The 24586-nt window shown below is 31.1% G+C and overlaps 1 protein-coding gene across 5 annotated transcripts in view; it reads left to right on the forward strand.

Moving 5' to 3' along the window:
* Window positions 1–24005, forward strand: part of LOC106790560 — a 43343-nt gene extending 19338 nt beyond the window's left edge. For all 5 annotated transcript variants that reach the window (XM_014755547.1, XM_014755548.1, XM_014755544.1 and 2 more), the window contains 8 exons: window positions 14026–14549; window positions 15640–15994; window positions 16357–16703; window positions 16825–17203; window positions 17324–17573; window positions 17716–17901; window positions 18461–18598; window positions 21981–24005. In XM_014755547.1, coding sequence (XP_014611033.1) covers window positions 14026–14549; window positions 15640–15994; window positions 16357–16703; window positions 16825–17203; window positions 17324–17573; window positions 17716–17901; window positions 18461–18598; window positions 21981–22217 — 2416 coding nt within the window. In that variant the 3' untranslated portion in view covers window positions 22218–24005. The remainder of the gene's footprint in view (window positions 1–14025; window positions 14550–15639; window positions 15995–16356; window positions 16704–16824; window positions 17204–17323; window positions 17574–17715; window positions 17902–18460; window positions 18599–21980) is intronic.
* Window positions 24006–24586: the final 581 nt, after the last annotated feature.

Consider the following 24586-nt stretch of genomic DNA (forward strand, 5'->3'; position numbering starts at 1 on the left):
ATTTTCTTTTTTTTTCTTTTTTTTTTTTTTTTTATTACAGATAATGTTCCCTTCGTTGTTGCACGCACTTTCATGCTATTGCAACTGCGAATTAAATATTTAACAAGATAGCTTTTAACATCCGCGTAAGTTAAACACGATCGATCTTTATATACACGACAATATTTTCTTTTTCACGAATATTACGTGAACTTGAGTTTCGAATGTAACATCGAATATTATTACGATATTTTCTCTAAATAATATATTATATAATATTATAATTCTAATTATTTATATAATATATTAATTAATTATTACAAAAATCAAATGTTTTGTCTTCTGTTATTAATTAAATTAGATTTTTTAATCGAACATGCCAATAAATGATTAATTATTATCTTATTATCCCTTAAACACAAATTAATATTTTTATTATCTTAAGACAATAGACTTGCCTTTTGTAAAAAGTCAAAAAAGAAAAGAGATTCCCCAGTAGCTCGTTAATGCCAGACCGTAAAAGGCGCATTAGCCGTAAAACCCACGCTCAATTTATACACAAGCATGCGTCTGTGTGTGATAAATCGAGATATGTAACTAGGTATTTACTTCTTTATATGTATGTATATAGGTATGTATAACGAGCTAACACGTAAACGAGGCGAGATTGGTTTCAATTCGATAATACGATGCATCATCATTTTCTTAGCAAATAACATTTTGTTTTTTCTTTTTTTTTTTTTTTCCCCCTATTTCTCTACACCAAATTCGTACCACATTCGATAAAATCAATCTTCGCTTATAAAATTATTTTTTTGTTTAATTTTTTTTCATATGTTGTCATATCGAAACGTTTAGGTTGTATATAGGAATTATGTAAAATTAGATTCAATTTATTATAATAATAATTATGAATACTTATCATAAATAAAATATATTTTTTTTTAAATTTTCGTGCATAACATTCGTCCGATTGCATCTAAAATCATGATGCACAATATGATCATCTTTCTAACGAGTAAAATCAATCGTGTTATTTTATTTGTGCTTGTTTATTTTTCAATTTTCCTCAATCAAAAATTCAAATTCATCTGGGTTATTCGTTCTTCCGGTATTATCGAAGAACCCGTTCGTAACTCGTTTCCTTTACACGCAGACTGCCATTTCCTCTTTCTAACAGAAATCGTTTTCCCCGTTTGATGGCTTTCTCGACTCCACTCGGTATATAATTGAATATTATTAAATGGAAAAGGAAAATAAACATGGACGATCCTTCCTTTTTTTTTTTTTTTTTTTTTTTTTCTTTTCTTTTTTCTTTATGTTTAAACATATTAAATACATTCGTATTATATCCGTTTATAAATGATTTAATAAATTATCATTCTTATTTAGAATGATGATAGGAAAATATTTAGAATTGGATAATTTTACATGGTGGTGTGTAGTTCGTTAACGGATGACCTTTCAATCGCATTATCGTATCTCATACGAATATGGCTTCCAACGTAAACGTCACGTCGTTAGAATCGCTAATTAATATGCCTTAAAGGTATATCGTATATTATTATAGTCATGTCATTTGTCAGTGTTTTTAAACGTACGAAACCGAGTGTTGTCGAGTATCAAATATTCCTAATGTTAAATTGAAAATTATTCGATATGCTATTTTTTTTTTACTTTTTTTTTTTTTTTTAAACTAATTCATGGTATGAGAATTTGAAGGAATATGGGAAGGGAACGAGTCTATTCTTGATTTAGATGACATAATTTTTCTTGGGCAGAATAAAAACCTCGAAGGGAGAATATAGTCTCTCTCTCTCTCTCTCTCTCTCTCTCTCTTTCTCATACACACACACATACTTTTGGTTTCTCTTTCCCTACAAACCTTCAACGAAAGAGGGAAGGATAGAGGAGAGACGACAGAACGCACGGTTCAAATGTCACGTTGCTTTATTTTCGTTTATATTTAGAAACGAGAATGAGAGAGATAGAAAAAGAGAAAGAAGAAGAAAGAGAGAGAGAGAGAGAGAGAGTTCAGCCAGTGTCACTTACCTCTCTGAGCTCTCGACACACTCGCTAGATGATTTTCGTAAAAGGAATAGAAGAAATTAACGTTCTCTTGACTTCTGCCAAAAATTCGTGACAAATCTTTCAGACTTGCCTTGGGTCTCTTTCATTATACCCCGCGAATTCTATTTTTGTTCTTAAAGGGGAATCATTTATTTTGCTTCAATTTTAAATGCATTTTTGTTTTTTACAAAGATGATAAACCTCGTAATTCTGATCGGATTTAGTTTTATAAAAAATTTGTATTCATCGTTGAAATCCAAAAATTATTGTATTTTCGTATTAACTTGACAACGATATGTTTTACTTTATTTTAGGATTTTTCTATTTTTCGTATTGTAATATTTTTGAATTGCATAATTATTATTTAAATAATTTTTTAAAATCACCGCAGTGTGTGTCACATTGACAACGGCAGTACTATTTTTAAACAACGAGAAGACCCCTTTTGTAATAATCCTAATTGAATCGAGTTAATGAATTAGTTACATCTTTGAAACGGATGATAGGTTTAATCTCGATACTTAAACCATGTCAACCCTCTCTTTATTTTTCTCCTCTTCCTTTATCTATTTTAGGCTCGTCTATCCCTCGATTTACCGTTCATTTCGTAACTGAATATACCTTACGATCGTTCGAGCTTGACGATTTTCTAAGCACAAATTTCTATTTCTCGAGGTTGTTCAAAATGAATGGGCGGTAACATTGAATGAGTACGTGGAAAAAGGAACACGAACGTACCTTTAGCTATTCTAAAAGATAAATGTTTCTCATTTCTGTCTTGACTGTTAATTTTTTTTTTGCTTCTTCTTCTTCTTCTTCTTAGAATAATATCTGCATAAATGTATAAGATCTATTTTTTTTTTTTTTTTTTTAAATTAGAGTAATTCTAGATTTTTAATTCTCATCATTATCATTATTATTATTAATATAATTCTCTCTCTAAGAGGACTGAATAATCTTCTCCTATTATGGTTAATTAACTTTTAAGAGGTACTCTCTTAACATAATAATCGTATGCAATAGTAAGGAATGATACATTTAATAGAAAATTCTTTTAAACTTTCTTATTATTCAAGCAAGCCACTAGCGCGCGAAACGTAGCGAAACAAACGTAAGAACGTAAGAACTTAAACTATGAGAGAAATCCCTGAGAACCTGACAACTTTTCTATTCAGTTTACTTTGCAATTAACGAACGGAGATGAAGAAAGTATTATGGAAGACGGGAATATAATTATAATATTTGAAATGATCAGTTTATGTGTCTACTCCAGATTTGCTATCATCATTTGCAAGTTTTTCTCGATTGTGTATTACATTTTTGTTGTTTTTGTTTCTTTTTTTTTTTTTTCTTTCTAATTCTCCTTCAACATTTTTTGTTTTATAAATCTAAGAAGAAGAAAAACCTGAGAATCAAACAACTTTTATGATCAATGTGCGTGCAATTAACGATCATAGATAAAAAAAGAACTGTTACAAAGATAGAGAATATGATTGTATAATAATTCTATGCATTTTAATTGTTTTTTTTTCTTTCAACAAACTTTGTCTAAATATTTAAAAAAAAAAAAAAAACTCGAAATAACTAATCTATAGTCGTTAAGATATAATGAAAATTAGTATGCCAGGAGGTCACAATGTAATTTCGGTCTTAATAGGTCCAATGAAAGATAACGATAGAAGGTTAAACGTAAAATTTACGAGCTTATATCATTGGTTTGCTGAAAGGGTTCGAAACAATCTTTATCATATTCAGCTCGTTGCGAAGCAAACGGCAAGTTCGAGGTCAAGCACAACTTTCTTCGCTATTAAATGCCTGTCCGTGCTTCTTCGACGATGAATAACAGTCGCGAAACCGCAGGTATACTAACCTACATCCGTCAGTTACGATTAACAAGACAATTCATTATAATATTATATTTAACAAATTTCTTTTTTCCTTTTTTTCTTTCTCTCTCTTTTTTTTTTCTATTTAAACATACGCATGTATAATTATTTTTGTATAAACGAATTTGCTGAGTTTTTTTTTTTCTTCTTCTATCTCTTCTTATTAACAATTAGTATAATATAATATAATTACTTGTTGTTGTTGTTGATCTATGTAACAAAACGAGAAAGCAGCGTTAAAATAAAAGAAAGAATGAACCCACAACTGGGTATACTCGGAATGGTGTTTTTCTTCGACGAACTACAATGAGTACGCGATTTGCATAGTAATTTATGTGTAGACGTTCTTTAAGTCATTAACAGGCTATAGAGATGAACGTTCAAGATTAGTAGAAAGTATGGTTGGGTAGAAAATTTGTTTGGTGTATATTACTAATAAATTTGTGATCTCTGTCGTTAGATTCTACCAATCAGTCAACACAGTTCGTTTATTAAAAATTAAATGATCTTATATGATATCATAAAACATTAGTGGTTTATGAGAAATTGAAGGAAATATACTAGTTTTTTTTTTTTTTAGATAAAGACAAGTATACAACAGCTATATAACAACAACAACAATAATAGTAATAATAATATATAGATATATTGTACATGGTGTCGAAGAAGTTACTCCTACGGATCAACACGTAACGTGATTGCATATAATTTTATCTACCTTTTCGAGAAGCAAGAATAACTTGTTGCTTATTTGAACGAGGACAGCTTGTATCGCGAAGTCGTCGCATAACTCTTTCTTGAATTATAGTTTCTTACATTAGATAAGATCAGGTGTCGCGTGAAAAGCACCGTTCGTTTCGTATTATCGATTCGAACGTTAGAAATTTGTAGACAACTAAATCGAACGGGAATAAGAATTAGGTATTTATTATAGGACCGTTATATATATATATGTTGTACACGTGTTAAACATATTTCCTATGTTGTTGAAATATATTCTAAGGGAAAATAACACGTGTGTTGTTTTGAGAAAAAAAAAACAAAACGTTTCTTGTTACACGGGGAAGTAGTAATAGAATTTGATTAATAGTAATTCATATATTTTTGTTTATATATATCATAGATTCTGTAGATAAAAATAATGTATTGTATTTTTGAAAAAATTCGAGAAACAAAGGGTTTATATAGCGTAGTATGTTAATTAATTTTATTAAAAGAACAAATAACACGCGTGTTTTTTCAGACAAAATTTATTATAACGAACATACGTGATTTATATCATCGAGGTATAATGATGTCATTAAAAATTATCCTCTCTGAAGAATATTGAATATTATATTATTTCTTTATCCTCATACGGTCATAACACACGTCGTCTTCACAAGCATTTTTTTCTTTTCCCTACCTATCAAAACCGAACAAATTATTTTTCGGTTGGACAGCTGCACGCGGCTGCATTAGAACAAAGCAAAACTTGGTTGTTCTATAGGTATACATACACACACACACACACATACACACACACTTGCGCGAGAAGGGCATATTGCATTTGAATTCATAGCTGTGCTTTCTTGCATTCCCAGACGATGGCTCTTGTTTCTCTCTGGTGTTCTCAAACTCGACATGGGTTTTATATTTATACTCATTTGTAAAAAAAAAAAAAAAAAGAAAAAAAAAGAAAATAAATAAAATGAAGAAGTTTTCACAGTGTGCTCTGCTGCTGCTGCTGTGCACGGTGATTTTCAAGATGAGAGTCCGAAGTATATACCTACGACTCGTTAAGTTAAAACATTTGCATCGAATAAATCGCTTCTCGCTCTTCTCTGAACTTTTCTCTCTCTCTCTCCCTCCCTCTGGTAGAAACAGACTCGTGAAAAGATTTGAACCGGTTAATTCACAGCGACTAAAGCAGATGGCTGAAGAAGAAGAAGAAGAAGAAGAAGGTGATACGAAAGTTTTCATTTTCTGGAATGAAAAAAAAAGTCAGGAACCTACGGTGGTGTGTAGTGGTGTGTGATGATGGTGGTAGTGTATCATTTCAAAAGTAACGAGAAATTCTTGCGAGAGTCCCGGTTGAAGTATGCACTATGTTCAGAAAATAAAAATAATAATAATAATAATAAAAATAAAACAAGATGTGTGTGAAAATTGGATTTTCTTGGAACTTCGGAACTGAGTTTAATGCACGGGTTGCTGTTATACACGCGTGCCAAACTTTTGCTTGGCTGGCCGATGGGCGGCCTCAGAGTCAAAATAACTTTGAACTCTTCGTTGAACGATTAGAATTTCTCTCTCTGGCTTACTCTCTCACTCATTCTATCTTTCTCGTTTTACCTTACTTACGCGTTACGTGAGAAAATTTATAGAACAAATTTAATATATTTATTATTTATATCTATCGTTATATATAATAAAACATAACATTTGTATAGATTTTGATGACCTTTCGTTAATACATTTTATTTCTTTTTTGTTTTTTTCGTTTGATTCATTAACACGTGTACTCAACTCGTCTGATTCCTTCGGAAAGAGTAAAGAAATTCTATCTATCCATCGTACCAGCGGTACCTTTCATCGAGACTATTAAATTTGTAGACCGTGTTTCTCTTCCGTTTCAATATAAATGGCGTTAAATCGGTCAAATTTTGAGAATAGAAATTTTTCATACGTAATCAAAGAAAAGAAAAATAAATTCACGTATATTATATTCAATTTTTATTATGTATTTATTTCAATGTACATTTAAAGAAATGTCAAAATAAAATGTATTATTATAATTCTATCAGATAAAAATAATCGGGGTTATACTGACAATAAAATATTTCAAATTACATACATATCCTCGTGTGTTAATAAAATCTAGTTTTTTTTTTCTCTGGATTTACAGAAAAGAAAAAAAGAATTCCCCATTTCCCTTAAGTTCTATCACTTTTATTAGATCCTATATACTTAAACGGTAAACAGTTTCTCTTCGAACTATTCTCAGTCGAGTTAGTTTTCGTTTCGCGTAAACTTTTCTGGCATTAACAGACATCCTATCCAAATTCAAACGTTAACAACTCTAATTTTTGTTGTCTTTTTTTGGGGGGGGGGGTTCCATATCAAAATTAAATTACACTCACAATCATTGATTTCGATATAAAATTTTGAAAATAAAGTATAAAGAAAGAATGTAAGAGAAACGAGTGTACGAGTGAGAGTAAATTTTCTTATCCTTGTTATTCTATTTTTGTCGAACGTTGTATCTCGAGACTTGATTTACGAGTTTGGTAATTGAAAGTGACAAGGTCTGGGATGTCGTTGAAAGGAGAGAAAAAAATCGAGGGTTTGTCGTTAAGAAGAGGGTGGTAGTAGTGGTAGTGTAACAGAAATGGGGATAGGAATAGGGATGGGGGGAGGAGGTGGAGGAGGAAGGACTTAAGGTTCCTGCTTCATTTACACCGACACCTCGACACACAACGTCGACGACCCCTCACAGGGTTTGCTAACGATTCAACATCGTGAATCGAGCCACTCGTCGTGAGTCTTCTTAATTTTCCCCCACCTCCTTTCCCCTCCCCTCGCAACTGACCCCTTTCTCTCTCTCTCACTCTCTCTCTCACTCTTTCTGTATGTATCTCTGTTTATGTGTGTGTATGTTTTTTTATTTTATTCTTTCTTTATCATCGTGTCTTCTTCTTCTTCTTCTTCTTCATATCCGACAAACGACCTTTAATTCATCCGAAGTTCTTCTTCACGTATCTCATCCATCCATTCATGACTCATAACACTTTTCCCTTCGACTTATTATTTTAACCGGGGGATTTATAGGTCTGGATCCTTGAATAAAGTTCCAACGAAAAAGTTCTTTGCAAACAGTGCAAGAATTTATTGAAACGCGTAAAGTTGATTAATCTGTGGGGGAGGCGGGGGGGAAATCGTCAAAGTTAAACGTTGAAGGGGAATATTTTATAATGAGAGAGAGCCTTTGAGAAAATGATCGGGGAGTGATTAGGGACGATACGATTTTATTAAAATGTCTAAGATTTAATTTAAAAAAAAAAAAAAAATACATTTCATTTCTTTTTTTKTTTTTTTTTTTTTTTTTTTTTCAATTGTTTGGTCAATCGATTATTTTATTTTCTAAGTTTTTATAATTGTTTTTTTTGTTTATCGATGAAAGAAAAAAGAAATTATGTATGAGTACAATTTTTAGGTAATAAAAGAGATAATACGTTTTTTATTTGAATATTTAATTTAACAAGTTTATATTTCGTTGATTTATTAAGACAAAATTATTTGATGGAAATTATGAGATGGTTTATATATATATATATATTTATTATTACAAATGATTCTTTAAAATATTAACTATTTTGGTTTAATACCTACTCTTTTTCACGCCCACCAACGAGACACATTTAAGTCAACTTAAAATGATGAATTGCAAATGAGTCAGAAAAGATTACCACCATATGAATTTCGTATTAGTAATTCTGGGTTTAAATGATTTTATATGCATAAAAAATAATGTTTCTTTCTTTTTTTTTTTATTATTATTATTGATGCATCATAATTATATTACGGAGAATAATTCGTAAGGTTTGAGAAAAAAAAATCACTGGATCTGCGAAGTGAGATCGAAAGAAAATCAATAGATTTATAACGAATTCTAAAGTCGTCTTACTTCTTACCTTTTGTGTCTGACATGAGTGAAAAAACAAGTGATTAAGATTTACGATAGATCTTCGATAGACCTGTTGTTGCCATCGATATTGGATATTTTCTTTCTCGTTGATAATTACGTACACTACAGATCAAAATTATTTTAAACGCGTAAAGAAAAGTTGCACAATTTTCTAAATAAATAACCTATCGTTTATTATTCGTAATCAGATCGCAAAAATAAATAAAAAATAAATTAGTTTTATTAAAAACACGTATTTTTTTTTTTTTTCGAACAAACAATTGATTTCTTATACAACTATTAAGAAGAAGAAAAAATTGGATAGAAGAAGAAGACACTCATTCGAGTTCAATCATTTTTAATCATTTTGTCAAACGGTCAAATAATTTTAACTGTTAGTGTATAGTATATACGAATACTTATTTTACATAACCATAAACGTGTACGCGAAATACGCGAAAGGATGCGTTTCTATATTATCATGCTAAATCAAGAAAGTAAAGAAAAAATAAAAAAAAAAATAAAACAAGACAGATATAAAACCATTTAAGCGAGAAAGTCTTCTTCGAAATAAAATATATTTTTTTTTTTTTTTTCTTTATTCGTACCGCTGCCGACAAATTATTAACAATTTTCCTGACATCTTTTCTCGAATATAACAGGATAACTAACAACGACCCCGTTATACGTATATACGTATATATCATTATTAATTGCTGTAATCGAATAATGATGAAAACGAATTACCGATCGGACACACAATTATTCTCGTAAGAAATAAGCTACCACCAATATTATTAGATCTTGAATCATATGAGTCATGGATTCGTGGGTATCGGTACGCCCACACGTTTACCATTCGAATGGTTGTATGTTTCCACTTGATCGATTCGTATATATGGATAAACCTTTGTATAAGGAAAAATCGAAAAGATAATCAATTCTTTTACATATATATAAATATCCGCAATCATTTTTCAAGCATACTTTTACAAAAGAAAAAAAAACCTATTACACAAAACTCAAGTACTTATTGCAAATCGGATCAAAATTTAGTATATATATATATATTTTTTTTTGGTTATTATTAATAATAAAAAATTTGTAGTCGTCAAACACTCGATTAATTTAAAATTAGAAATGTATTTAAGTTAACAAAATCTTTCGATTTTTATTCATTCATACTTATATATACCTATATATATATATATATATATTTGTTCTCTCGTTTGTTGACATTGTGCTTAGTCCACTCATCTCAAGTGGACAAGCAATACGATGAGACAATCATCCTAGTTGCAATTACACGCTTCTCGAACACGTCGAAGATATACTGGTGAGTAGTAAACGGGGGGGTGGAAATAGGGTGAGAGATGAGACGAGAAGGGAGAGAGAGAGTAGGATTTAGCGAAAGAAGATCTCGTCAGGTCGTTACGTAGATCGTAATGACGTTTAAGAATTAACGCCCCGTAAAAGACCAGCTTTGGTGAGAGGTCAAAACAAATAATCTGTGAGAAAGATAAAAAGAAAAGAAACAGAAAGAAAGAAAGAGAGAGATAGAAGACAGTGGTACGGAGGAAAATTAAGGGGGAACGCAAAACCTTTACGTTATGGGGAAAAGAGGGAGATGGTTTTGTGTTGGGAAGGTGTTGAACGCGTGGCTACTATGGGTGCACACGTGCACCATGGTGTCTTTCGAGATTAAAGCAACCGACGTATAAAATGTGTGCGTGTATACATGTGTGTGTATGTGTATGTGAGTGAGTAAGTTCTCGCTTTGGTTCGGCCTAATGTCCGTGAAGAAGTAAAGAAGAACGAGGGTTGGTAGGGTAAGAGGGTGAAGGAGAAGGAGGGAGGTGGAGAGGGAGGAAAAGAGGAAACGACGCGTGTCCCATCGTGGTTTTTCGAGTGTTCCTAAAATACTCAGCTCTTGCCCTCGTCCAGAAAGTAAAAGAGAGCGAAAAGAGAGAAAAAGAGAGAGAGGGGGGGCGAAGGGGGAAGGGGGAGGGAGTTTCTCTCGCAGAGACTCACACAAGATGAGAGAAAGACGAGACGAGAATGTCAGTATTCGAGAACTAGTCATCCTAGCAACGTGCTTACTTGGAGAATACAACACAACTAAGTGACACAAAGGGCACTATTCGAAGAGGGATAAATAATAAAAAAAGAAAGAAAAAAAAAAAAAAGAGTCGTTTTCACGTCGAGAAGGGATTCTTTTTCTTTCACATTACACGTGCGATTTCTTCTTATTCTTATTCTCTCGTTGATTTTTATTTTTTATTTTATTCTTTTGAGATTCTTTTCTCAAAGGAAAAGGTACGAACGTACGTTTTGAACAAAAAAATTCGAGATATTTGAAAATATATTTTAATATCCGTACGCGCGCGAAAAATACGAGTCAGTCTCCGTGTGCGTGTGTGAGTATATATATATATATATATATACCTTTGAAAAAGGAATATATTATATTCAGACGAATAAAACGATATCCTACTCGAATATCTTCCCCTTTGAAATTCTTTTAATATCTTTCACCGCGCGTTGTTTGATACCGTATCGATCTTCTCATCGATCCTCCTACCTACTATCGATAATATTATCGATCCAACAGGAGGTCTGTTCAAATTGTACGCTAGTGGAAGTTGGTATTATATTTACTTTACTTACTTACTTTTCTTATACTCCCCCCCCCTTCCCCTCCCTCTCTTTTGGATACGTTTACGCGTTAGATTTCAAAGGATGCCTCTCAAAATTGAAAGTGGTACTTACACTGTGAATCCTGTGCCCAAAAAGGGTACCTCGAAGTTTTTTCTATGGAAACATTGGCGAAGAAGGTACGATAGGAATTTCTCTCTCTCTCTCTCTCTCTCTCTCTCTTTCTCTCTCTTTTTTTTAATTTACTCTTATACTAATAACGATGACCTTTCGAGTATAATGCATTCATTAACGCAAAGTAAAAGAAGTGATTATTACTTTATCGTAGAATAATGTTTGTGTTACTAATCCAAACGTTGTTTTTTAAATTATCTCGTTAAAACTCATTTTTTTATTACTACTACTACTACTACGTTCGATTTCTCGAATGTTTAACGACAAACGTTTATATTATGAATCGCATTCGTTGTCGTCCATTGAGAGAAAAAAGGAGATAAGAAATTATAATTATAATTATTACATTCTCTCGTACCATCAATTGATACATTTTTCTTCATTTTTTTTTTTTTTTTTTATTTCAAACGTCTTCTTACTATTTAATTGATAATAACATTCATCGTCATAATTTCACGATCAAGCATGATTTCTTATTCCCCCTGTCCCCCTTGTCGCTCTGCCCAACCCTTTTGACCCCCCCCCCCCTGTCCCCCTTCTGTTGGTTGTTTCAATTCGCACAATCTTGCTTCGCTGCTGCACGTTGCATTTTGTGCATTTAATTCAGGCCTGCCCTTCACTGTCACCGCCACCTCCTCCTAATTTTTTTCTACTGGCTAAACACACTTTGTAAATAACGATTGAAACAAAAAAAACAAATCAACACACTTTTTTGTCATTGTCGTTATTGTTGTTGTTGTTGTTGTTGTTGTTGTTTCTGTATGGATTTTGATAATTTTCGAGAGAATACAGAAAACAAGGCAACAAGAAAAATAATAATAATAATAATAATAATAATGTTGGAGTACACAAAAATGATCACGAATTTCACTTACAATCACGCTGCTACTGCATGAAATTTGTCGCGAAGGTAAAGGAAGAAAAAAAAAAGGAAAAAAAAGAAATTTAACGAAATAAAAAGAAATAGGGAAACAACACTGCACCGAATTCCGATTGTATAAATTGTTTTACACGAATGAAAAAAGGATTTTAATGATCGTGTTCTCACGATATCAAACGTTGCCAAAGATTTATTTATTTAATTATCATTTATTCTACTTACACAGGAGGTGATTTTCGTTCTTGTAACGATTATCATAAATATGAAATATTGCAAAGGGGGAAAAAAAGGATTGGCGATCTTAATTGGCGGGTTATGTTATCCTGATCGCGATCAAGGATATCGAAATTGTGTTACGTATTTTATTATTATTATTTAAAAAAAAAAAAAAGGAAAATTCTTTTTTTAAAAATCCTCTCACTCGCAGAATTTCGCGTGAAACGACGGGAGAAATGTTGGTGACGAATCTATTTATGTCAAAAGAGTAATTTTATCGTTTCTCGTTTACCGTTTTTATTTATTCTTTTTATAAATTCCACCACGTTGACCGATTTAACGCGTTCGCGTTCGCGAAAGTAAAAGAAAATGATGACGATGAGGAAGACTTGTTGTTGTTGTTGAATGCTCGATCGTGTGTGTCGCGAGAAATATGAAATGAAACTTTCTTTTCTAATAAATTGATTGGGATTGTAATAAATAAATAGAAAAAAAGAAGACAACGATAAAATATAGTTAAAAGTGTGAGAAAATGTATAAGCAAAGTTTGCAAATTATTATCGTCAAATCCGAAAATATAACAATACTACATTCTTCGTGTAGCGTCTTTCGTTTTTCTTTTTTTCTTTTTTTTTCTTTCATCGTGCTTATTCGAGCGAGAAGAATTCGAATTTCTATCGAAGCCATCTAACATCAATGTTAAACTTCTTCAGATGGTATAAGCATGATCGGGAAAGAAAATAGAAAAAAAAGTAGTCGATTGGAACTAACGTGATCGTAAACGATTAAGAGAAGGAAACCGTGTCGGTCGTGGATGAACGAATGCAACACTATAGTATTATTTTTCAAACTTTTATTTCATATATTTCAATTTAAAAAAAGATCAAGCAAGAAAAGGATTCACAATTGTACAAGAAATTTGACATAAATTATGTAAAAATATTAATCTTTATTTAAAAAAATAGAAAAAGAAAGTTACTAAAAGTCGTAAGTTAAAGTTTATTAAAAATACGTATTCCTAATAGAAGAAATGAAAAAAGAAAACGAAAAAAAAATTGAAAAATTAATTTATATACTTTCTAAATAACTTGGCATAAATTATGAATTAGCTTGTATTAATAAATTAATAAAAAAAAAAGGAAAAATAGATATATGTAAATCGCATAAATTCCAATGAGAATGTTTCACATTCTCCCCATTTACATAATTGAATCTTAAACTACGAAAAATTACGATGTGAACAAAACAATCATCAAATATTCAACTCCCTCGTTACGTTTGATAATTTATTAAAACAATAATAATAACTAAATCGTTGGCACGTCTCGTCGTTGTGACATTCGACAAGAATTTCAAAATTCGATTATTATATCGTGAGAATACGAAAATAGATTAGAAAACGATAAAGATAAATCCCAAAAGTTCCCCCCAAAACCAAACCAAACCAAACCAACAAAACAAAACAAAACAAAAAAAAAAGAAATAAAAACTCGGTGCAGCGTGCACGAGAATCGTTGCGGGGAGGAAGAGGAGGAGAAGCAGAAGCAGAAAAAACAACCACCATCATCGTCGTCATCGTCGTCAAGGGATTGTCGTCGAACGGGGGTCGATCGCGAATCGAGTCGACGTGGGGTGGTGGTGGTGGGTGGTGGTGGAGGCGTTGGAGGAGGAGGTGGAGGAGGAGGAGGAGGAACACCAGGAACAAGAACACCGACCGAGTTAGTAGTACCAGGCCTGGAGGAGGAATTTCTTGGAGAATCCTACGTCGCGACGTCCCAGGTACAACCCGGGACTGGGTTGAGTTCAGTAGTTCCACGACGTACTACAACAAGACCCCTTTCTTTGGCCGTACAACCTATCAACTATCATCGTCTTGATCCGGACGCCACTAACGACGAACTCGATCATCAACAACAACAACAACAACATCATACACCTCATCATCTTCGACCCAACATGACCAGTCAGGACAGCATCGGAAGTTGCAGCTTGGACGTCGATCGTTCCGTCTCCGACCGATCAGGTTGGCTATCTCTGCGGTTATCTCTTCCCCCACCCCACCTCATCCGCACCCTCATTCTCCATCCCCCTCTCTGGCTTTCTCTCTCTCTCTCTTTCTTTCTTTATCTTATTTTCCCCAGCCCCTCGCACCCCTTTTTTCGAAACCTTGAAACCTTCTAATCCTCTTGCGGTCTTCTTCTTCTTCTTCTTCTTAAAGCAGATAGAATTTCGAACAAGTTTGTGGTATTTGTTTGTTTCTTTATTTTCGTATACACTTTACATCTCTACTTCCTCCCAAGATAGACATTCTCATTCGAAAGAGAGAGAGAGAGAGAGAAAGAAGACTCACCCAGCAACTCGAATGAACAAAAATTCTCCAATGAAAGAAAGAAATAAATAAAAAGAGAAGATAGATAGAAAGAGAAAGAGAGAGAGAGAGAGAGAGAAAGATTTCCTTTCCTTCGTTCCTTTGGCGCCTCGTTCACCTTACCTCTGAAACAAATCTCTTCTAGTCGTGCTTTTCGTTAGACCGCGAATGCCAATCGAATTTAGACTTTAAGCCGCAAGTAAAACGGCACCGAAGTGTTGCCCGTAAGACAGACAGACAGGCAAGCAAGCAAGCAAGCAGGCAAGCAGGCAGGTTCCCGTTGGTGGTAGTGGTGCGTGCCAAGAGAAGACCGAAACTCGTGCAAAGCCAACAGCAGCAGACCACTAGCATCAGAAGAGACCCTTTTACCGTTCCAGGGTTATTCCTGCCTCGAGTCTCCGTCGAGTGTGAGATTCGATCATCTTTAAAACGCGTTACTACTTCTTCTTGGCTTACCCTTGTCGTCATTTTTTTCCCTTTTTTTCTTTAAGATATTTATCCATTTTCGTGCGTTGTCGTCGTTGTTGCAGTTGTGCATTAATTTTCTTTGTTTTTTTTTTATTTTTTTTTGGTGGGGTAGAAGGAGTCAAGGGAATAGATATTTTAATCTTCGAAATAGTGCGTGTACTTTTTTTCTTTTTTTTTTTTTTTTGTTATCGGTTAAGTCTTGCAAATTTTGTTCTTTCCCTTCTTTTTTTTTTGTTTGTTTTGGAATAAATTTAAAACGGTATTACGAATATTACAGAAAATACCGTAGATTCCGTATCCGAGAGAACGCTGCACAGCCTGAACTTGTCGTGTAACGGTGAACAACAAAAGCCGGAAAATTTGGTGAACGGTAGCAGCGAGACGCTGCAAAAGTCACATCTTCTCACTCCTCCCGATGATAAGGTGATCGTCAGCAATGGTCATCGTTGCAGTCCCGAGCAACAAGAACAGCTGACAGCGAAAAAACCTAGTTACTTGGGATTGGCTTGCAGTATAAGCGGTTACTCGGGCATCACCAGGTACGATAGTAAATTGAGAGAAGGTTTCCGATCGAGAGATAGCAGCCCTGGAACAAGACTGATTACTAGGGATACTAGTCCTGCAGGTTTCAAGTAAGTACTTTTTACAATGTAACATTTAAAAACACGAATCATTGGTAAACTGCGAATTAAGGTGAACGAAAATAATATATGCAAATTATGCGTGTATATGTTCGATATTAGATTACAATAATTTCCTCATTTAAATGTAATTAGAATCATTTTAATATACTTACGAGATTCACTTCTATATATTAATTAATAATAAATAATAATAAATGTGTTAAATACTTTTGATTGTAGTATATATTATAGATTTTTTTAAATATGTTCAATATTTGTTTGCATTAATAAAATTCGCAGTAAAGCGTCGTTTTTTTGTATCGTGATTCGCTAAAACGAATACGAATTAGCTTATATTTTATCTTGTTTAGATCAAACGAGAATTTAAGTGTTCCGATACATCATTATCCGCCTAAAAGTCAATCAATTTCGCCACTCGCAATGGATCGACAAAATGGTTTTTCTAACGGCATGAAGGAAGAGTGTAAGATAGAAACTTATAGAGAAACAAGAAATACGATGAGTATATGTCAGGGCTTCTCTGAGGTCGATAAAGGGGTATCCTTACATACAACGTTTCCGGATGTCAGTCCCATAAGGGTAAATTCTTCCTCGAGAAGGAGTCCTGGGATCGTTCAAATGATGTCTTGCGGTCAACAAACCAAATCTTTTTCACCGAATTTTGCGGAATCTTCACCTAAATCTTCTACGATAAATAGTAAGAATTATAATATAATATTATAACACTTTTTGTGTGTGTTTTTTTTTTAAATGACTCAAAAAATAGTAATTAATTGTGAACATTTGTTTGTTCGTTTGTTTGTTTCTATTTTTTCCAGTTTCTAATACGTCGTTTAGCGAAACAAGTATATTAAACGGTTCAAATATCGATATAGAAAATCAAACTACGAATACCTCATCTAGCAGCGAAAAATCATTCATCCAACAACGCGTTGAACGGCTGTACGGTCCGGGTGCTTTGGCACAGGGTTTCTTTTTTAAACGCAGCGTTACTAAACTAAACGTTACTGACAATAGTTTCAATAAATATAATAATAATAATAGCGATACCTCGATGGACAACGTTAATACGGAAGAATCGTTGAAAAATTTGCCAGTTTTAAGACATCTACGACCTGAATTCCGTGCTCAACTTCCAGTTGTCAGTTCTAGAAAACCAACAGATGGTTCCGAACAAATAATAAAACCATTGCGAAGGTAATTAACATATTATTCTGATGGGAGGTTTGTTTATCTTTCGTTTATGTCAATATCACGTTTGATAAATAAAAAATGAAACGTTATAATAATGATTATTGATGTTCCGTTGCAAATCAGGATATCGCCAGCTCCGCGTAAAACCGAGCAACAATCTAAAACATGTAAAACCGCACACGTATCAGAAAGTGTCACGGAATCGGGAACTCAACACAATAACAGCATAGCGAGTATACCGGATCAACAACCCGCAGCACCTAAGGTAGTGTTACCTGTTCTAGAACCTAGTGCTAGTTCCGGTAACGTTGCTAAACAAATGCAGGAGACAGAGAAAACGACTGAGGAAAAGGATGGAAATTATTTTTTGAAAGTAAGTATGATAGATAACGTTATAACAGTATATATAATGTTATACCAATCGACAAAAAGAAAGAATGTGGTCATTTGACACAAGTCAATGTTTCTTCCCGTTTTGTTTACTCAACTTATCTATATCTATATATTCTCCTTAGCTGTTGAAACAAGAAACGGACAGACTTTTGTCATTAGCTGCGTCAGCGGAAGCAGAGTTGGCCAGTGGCGATCCCGTTGCATTACCCGAGGAAGCAGCTGGTAAATTGAGATCTGCTGCTGGCAAAGCGAGATTACTCGCTTCGCAAAAGATGCAACAGTTCGAAGGATTGTGTCAAAAAAATATTGTAAGCTATCGTTCCTAGAAATTGATATACCATTAAGTTAAAAATTATCATTTTAATGGTAGCCAGGAGCCGGCAATATTTTAGAAAAATTAATTTAAAAAAAGAAACAACACATCTCTAATACAACAAATTTAATATTTTTTCCTTTCTGTAATGATAATAATAATAATAATAATTATTATTATTATTATTATTAACGCATCACACGTATGTTGCGTTAAACAGTCGTTAAAATTTTTTAAGTGTAGGTTTTCATTTCTAAACTTTTTTAAATGTAATTTTAATTTTGGTAATCAAATTTCAATGATTTTATTATAACATTAATTTCTCGTATCAAAAATCGTTATTGTTTCACGTGTGATTTGAAACTGCTGCACTGCGAGCCAATTTAAATTCGTCAAAATAAATATATCGAAAATTTCATGCTTTACATCATTTTATATTCTTAAAATTAAAAATAGCTAGAAAGAAAAACTTCTTTTAATTTGTCTTCGACAAAGAGATGTTCTATTATTATTATTTCAGTTTTGTTTTCTTTTTTCTGTTGTAATATATTTAGAATCAAGTGCCAGGCGAAGAATTTCCAACAACGAACGAAGACTTGGCCGGATTTTGGGATATGGTGATGCTACAAGTAGTTCAAGTAAACGAACTCTTCGAGCAAATTGAAAAATCGAAAAAATCGCAGTGGCAAGAGGTATGTCAAGTTAATGTCCAATCTAAATTTCCATCTTCCTTGAAATCCCGACGTAAGAAATCAATCCAAGTACCGAAGATTCCCATAGAAAAAAAAACCCTCCGTGATGTTCCTAAAAATATCAATGAATGCATATCGAAAGAATTGAAACCTTCAAAAGCGTGTCACTTTTTACTATTACATAATAATAATACGGACCAAATTAATAATAATTCTAACGATACGACGAATATTGATTTAAAATTATATGCATCTACGTGCAACGATAAAATATCTGACGTAAATAATAATAATAATAATAATAATAATAATAATAATTTATCGAATGAAGATTTAACAAAATCAAAGAAAAATATCATAATCGTTGAAAGATGTATTCCCGAATATACAAATCGTGAACATTTCTTTAATCCCGATTGTAAATCATTTTACGAAAAGAATTACGTTTACTCTAATATATTTTCAAACGAAGATTATTTTAAAACGAACGACGATAAAATAAATACGAAAGATAAAGTCGAACGAAATTTTAAAGAAGAATTCACTACGATGGAGGAAAATAATATTCGTACAGAAGATACATCGGCACAAACTTCGTGTTTATCCATCGAAGAAGAATCTACGACGAATCGTATTAAAACGCGAAAAAATAATTTATTTAATTTTCCGGTTAAAAAACCATCTTATAGAATAATCAAACCTAAAATGAAATCTCAAATTCCTATACGCGAATGTTTGAAAAATGAAATAGATCAAATTAATCAAATGGATAACAAGGAAACATTTGTTCACCTTAAAGTGAAACATTTGAAAAATAATATCAACGACGATGATATAATAATAAAAGAAAATCAATCGCAAAATATTATATCAAAAATGAATTTCTTTTCTCGGCCAAGTATATCGTCCAGTATTAGAAAACAAAATTCTAAAAGGTCTCAATATAGCGTAACATTTTCTGACGAGATAAATATCTTTAAAACAAAAAATCCTTTATTCGACAATCATGAAAATGATTCCGAAGATACACTTAAAAATGTTTATAATTATGATACATCCGATCAAATTATACCGAATGAAAGTAAAACAAATTTGCAAAGTAAAGAAAAAATTATAAATAATTCTAATATGCAAGAAGAAACAATGAAATATGCAAATAATCAAATTTTCAATTATCCTAATCATTCTAAATCGAAATCAACGAAATCATTAAAAAGAAATTCTAAAATAAATTTATACAAAAAATTAAATAATACGCGAATCGTTAAAAGACCTATAGAAAAACCTAAAGGGTTTCGTCAAAATTTACAAAACGATAATAATCTCGAAAAAGTAATGTCCAATATGTTCCAAAATATTCATACTAATAATAATAACAATGAAATTATTAATAATGAAAAAATGATTAAACCTGGCACGTCAAATCAAAAAAATACAAAATATCGAACAATCGAAACAATAAATTCGAATAATAGAAATTCGAGCGAATATACGGAACGTGTTGTTACGAATTTATCGAATAATAATAATAATAATATTAAAGGAGTGTTGAATAAAATTATTAATCGATCGTTAAACAAACCGAACGAATTCAATCGTGAAAAAATAGAAGCATCATCGTCGAAACAATTCAAATCTACCGTTAACAAATATAATAAATCTAAATCAAATATCGATAAAAATCTTGTAACTAAACAAAATACTAATGAAAATCTATATAAAAAGATGCAAATAAACAAGGACATTGTTGGGAAAGAAAAGAAATATTCGAAATCCGGAGAAAAATCACCTAACGCTATCGTATGGTCTCCGATTGATTCGCAACCATTCATTCCGTTATCGCAAGAGACCTTGAAACAATTAGGAAGATTATATAGAATCGGTAAGCATCATTCCACATTTACAACGTCTATTAAAAATTCTCATAATAATATTAATAACAATAATAATAATAATAATATTAATAATAAGTTAGATAAAATAAAACCATTATATGATCAGAAAAGAAAAAAGGAATCTTTTAAAGTCAACAAATTATTATCTAACGAAAAGATAATAAATAATTATCAGGATAACTCAAGTTGCTGTATCGTTATGGATAAGGACAATTTTCATCAGAGTAATATTAACATCTCTACGAATTGCGAATATATTTTAACGAATAATCAAAGTCTGTGTTATGCTAATGGCGACAAAAATAAAACATTATATTTATTCGATATAAACAAATTATCCGACAAACGTCAAGATTTTCAACGATTTGTATCCTCCATCGTAACGTCATTGAATAACAAATTATCTAATAAAAATATCTCATCGAAATTATTGAAAAACGAAATGCATAAGTGTACTATAAACGATGTAATACCTGTTAATAAGGATAATCAAAACAACAACAATAATAACAACAAGATATCGCATTCGCGTGAATGGAATTGCAATAAACTTATTTATTCGCGTTCTATCGCAACATTTTCGTTATACAACAATACATCGAATGACGGAATAATGACGAAAAGTTTCGATTCATTCGAAACTGATATTACGGGTTTTGCTTTGAAACCTTGCGATCCTATGGATTCGAATATATCGATTAAAATATTACGAGATCTAAGCGAAGAATTTAATCAAAAAATTCAATCCTATTTAGAATCAGAAAAATATATTCCACTTGGTAGAAAGGCCATTGAAATATACGACGTGAGTAATAATAATAATAACAACAACAATAATATAATAAATTGCATAGACATTAAGAAGAAAAATAATAATACTATCGATAATAATTGTAATAAAATTTTGATCAAGGTAAATAATGCATATTCGTTTTTAAATTCTAACAAGATGCTTTGTCAATTGTCTTTGTATTTGTACATATACGGTATCGTTGGTCTATTATTAATATATTTTCAAATCAATCTTTACAAGTATTGTTTTTTAGAAAAGGAAAGACTTGTTTATTACTTGTAAATGCCAATTTAATATAATAATTCCCAACTTACGTTCGAATATTATTATGTATATCTCGATCTCTAATCATATATATATATATACACACACACACACATATTATTATAAATAAATTCTTTCGAAAGGATCTTATTTTTTAAGCAGCATTTAATATCGCGACCATAATAAGTTAGATAAGATCTTATGCAAAGGAAAACAAAACCAAGTGTTATCATCCAAAAACCAAGATCAACAACAAGTATATTATCATCCTACTTTTTTCTTTCTCCTTATTACAATCCCATAAAAAAAGAAGAATATAAATGGTGGTAAACAAAAAAATCCAGTACGTCCTATATATGTACCTATAATTATTAATTATATAAAGAGAGAGATGAAAAAAAAAAGGTATTCGCTAATAATTTCATTTCAGATTGTGCCGGAGAAAAAAAATAATGCATCACTTTCGCAGAATGGTAATACTGCCAAACGTCGTATAACACCTGTTCATAAAACAAAGCCTACTGCGAACAGCGAAGCCAATAAAAAGGCACGAGAAGCAAGGGAGCAAGCGAGACGACAATTGATTGAAGAAAAACGCCGAGCAATGCGTTCTTCTAATATGCAAAATCAAGATAATACGGTGAAAATATTTGCTCCCGAAACGTAACAGCTAACGTAAATTCCCTTTTTGATCGCAAGAAGACTTCTTTTCTTTCCTTGCTTTTTTTTTTAATTTTTTTTTATTATTATTATTTTTTTTTTTTTCTAATCTTTTTTCTTAATTCTTCTTTTTCTTTTTTCTTTTTTCTTTTTATTTTTATATACGAACATTATTCTCGAATTATAATTCCCCATTGGCATTAGGAATGACAACTTTAAACGTAGGCTACATTCCTGTACGATATTAACGAATCACACTGGTAGTAGTTGTTTATTGCTATTTTATGCACAATGCATAGGTGAGGAACAATTTTGCAATATGGCAAAGAATTTAATAACAACGCGTTTACGATTTTCGCTTTCCTCGAGAAATAACAATAATAATAATAATAATAATAATAATATTTAAAGAAAAAAAAAAAGAATAATAATAATAATAATAATAGTAAGGGATCGTGTTATATTTAACAAGCACATAGAAAGAAAAAAAGAAAAGAAGAAACAAAAAATCGTAAATCATCGTATATAATCAGTATTTCGAATTATTTATCGTTAGAGGATTTATTTAAAAAGAAGAAGAAGAAAAAGAAGAAGAAAAAAGAAAAGAAAGAAAAAAAAAAGTAACATTGAAAAATATTTTTATCTTTAAAATTTAGAAAGACATACATATAAGTGTTAACATTATTGCAATCAAAATCTACAATTTTAACATCGATATTAGAATTTAAATAGACGAACGAGCTTTATCATATCTATATTTGCAATTCGTGATAATTATTGTTTATATTTTTGTTTATACAATTGTAGTCTAAAGACTGTCAATTTATCATTCTAATCAATTCCCCCTCCCCCACCAATCAATCCACCCATTTCCATCATCATCGTCATCTCAATTTAATCTTGTCGTTTCCATTATTTCTCTAATTTATAGTTTGTAATTGTATTTATGTTCTTTTTATTGTATATCAGTATAAATGTTTCACGAATCGACGTTCTTATCCGTTTCTTTTTTTTTTTTTTTTTATTTTGCATTGATGCGTTCGATATCTATTTGTATTTTTCTTTTTTCCTTTTTTTTATAATTGTTTTTTTTTATTTCAGAAAATCACAAAATACATTGATACGTATGCATAAAAAAAAAAAAAAAAACAAAAAAATGTCTTCAACGAAATGTTATAAACATCTCGTGATGCGTCGACGTAAAAAAAAATTTTAACGAATTTGTTATAATACTGTTGCACTCACACAGATAATTCACCGATCAATTCTTTTTTTTATAAACGTTGATTGAAACTAAAGCAAAGAATTAGATATTAAGTTTGTAAGCGGTATATTTTAACAAACTAACATATATATATATATATATATAAAAAAAAAGAACACACGTGATTTTCTACAATTTTTATTATTCTACTATATAGATTATGTGGATATTTTTGAAACAGACGAATTTAACAATAGTCATATATTATATTACATTGCCTAAAATTTATTAGTTTAATTTTTCTTTTGTTTTTATTTTTTCTCCATAACTTTTGTAATATATTATTATCATTGCTGAAACGATTCCAATGGTTTTTAATGTCATTGCTTTTTTTCTTTTATCTCTAACGATTATTATTAATTTATATTCACGCGTATACATATATATATGGAAACAATAAAAACTAATAGATTTATACAAGTATATTACATATATTAAATATATGATATATACGTCTATTATACTAAAGAAAGTTCTAAAATCGTTTACGAGCTAAATCTATAAGAAAGAAAAAAAAAAATGCTAATAAAAAGAAGAAGAAATACACACACAGAAACACACACAAACATACATATTCAAGTCAGTCTCGAAAACATAATTACGTATATAATAATACACCCGCGTATATGGTATACATTATAATAATAATAATTTTAATCAAGAATGCGGGCAATAATAAAACTAATCATTTATAAAACACATTTATATAAGAATTCGTAATTCAATATAAACGTTTTTTGCGTTTAAAAAAATACAGTACTATATATGTATATAATAATCTTAAAGACAGTTGTTCCAATTGTTATAATTATTTATTACGTTTGCCAGATAGTTTCATTCTTTCTTCTTAATAACAGCCTTCAATGAGATAGTTGATTTTTTAGTGTTACAAGCTGTAAAGAAGAATAAAAAGATTCCTATTACTTCTATATATACATATATATATATATATATACACACACACCATTATTATTATAATATAATACTAAATATTTTTATTATTATTATTATTATTATTATTATTATTATAAATAGATAAACACGAATCTTCGGAATACGATTCTGATCGATAGTATTTTATAATAAATTTCACGTGTATTCGCGTTATTTAT

This window comes from Polistes canadensis, unplaced genomic scaffold, assembly GCF_001313835.1.
Source record: "Polistes canadensis isolate GaletaPanama2010 unplaced genomic scaffold, ASM131383v1 scaffold_247, whole genome shotgun sequence".
Classification (NCBI taxonomy): Eukaryota; Metazoa; Arthropoda; class Insecta; order Hymenoptera; family Vespidae; genus Polistes; species Polistes canadensis.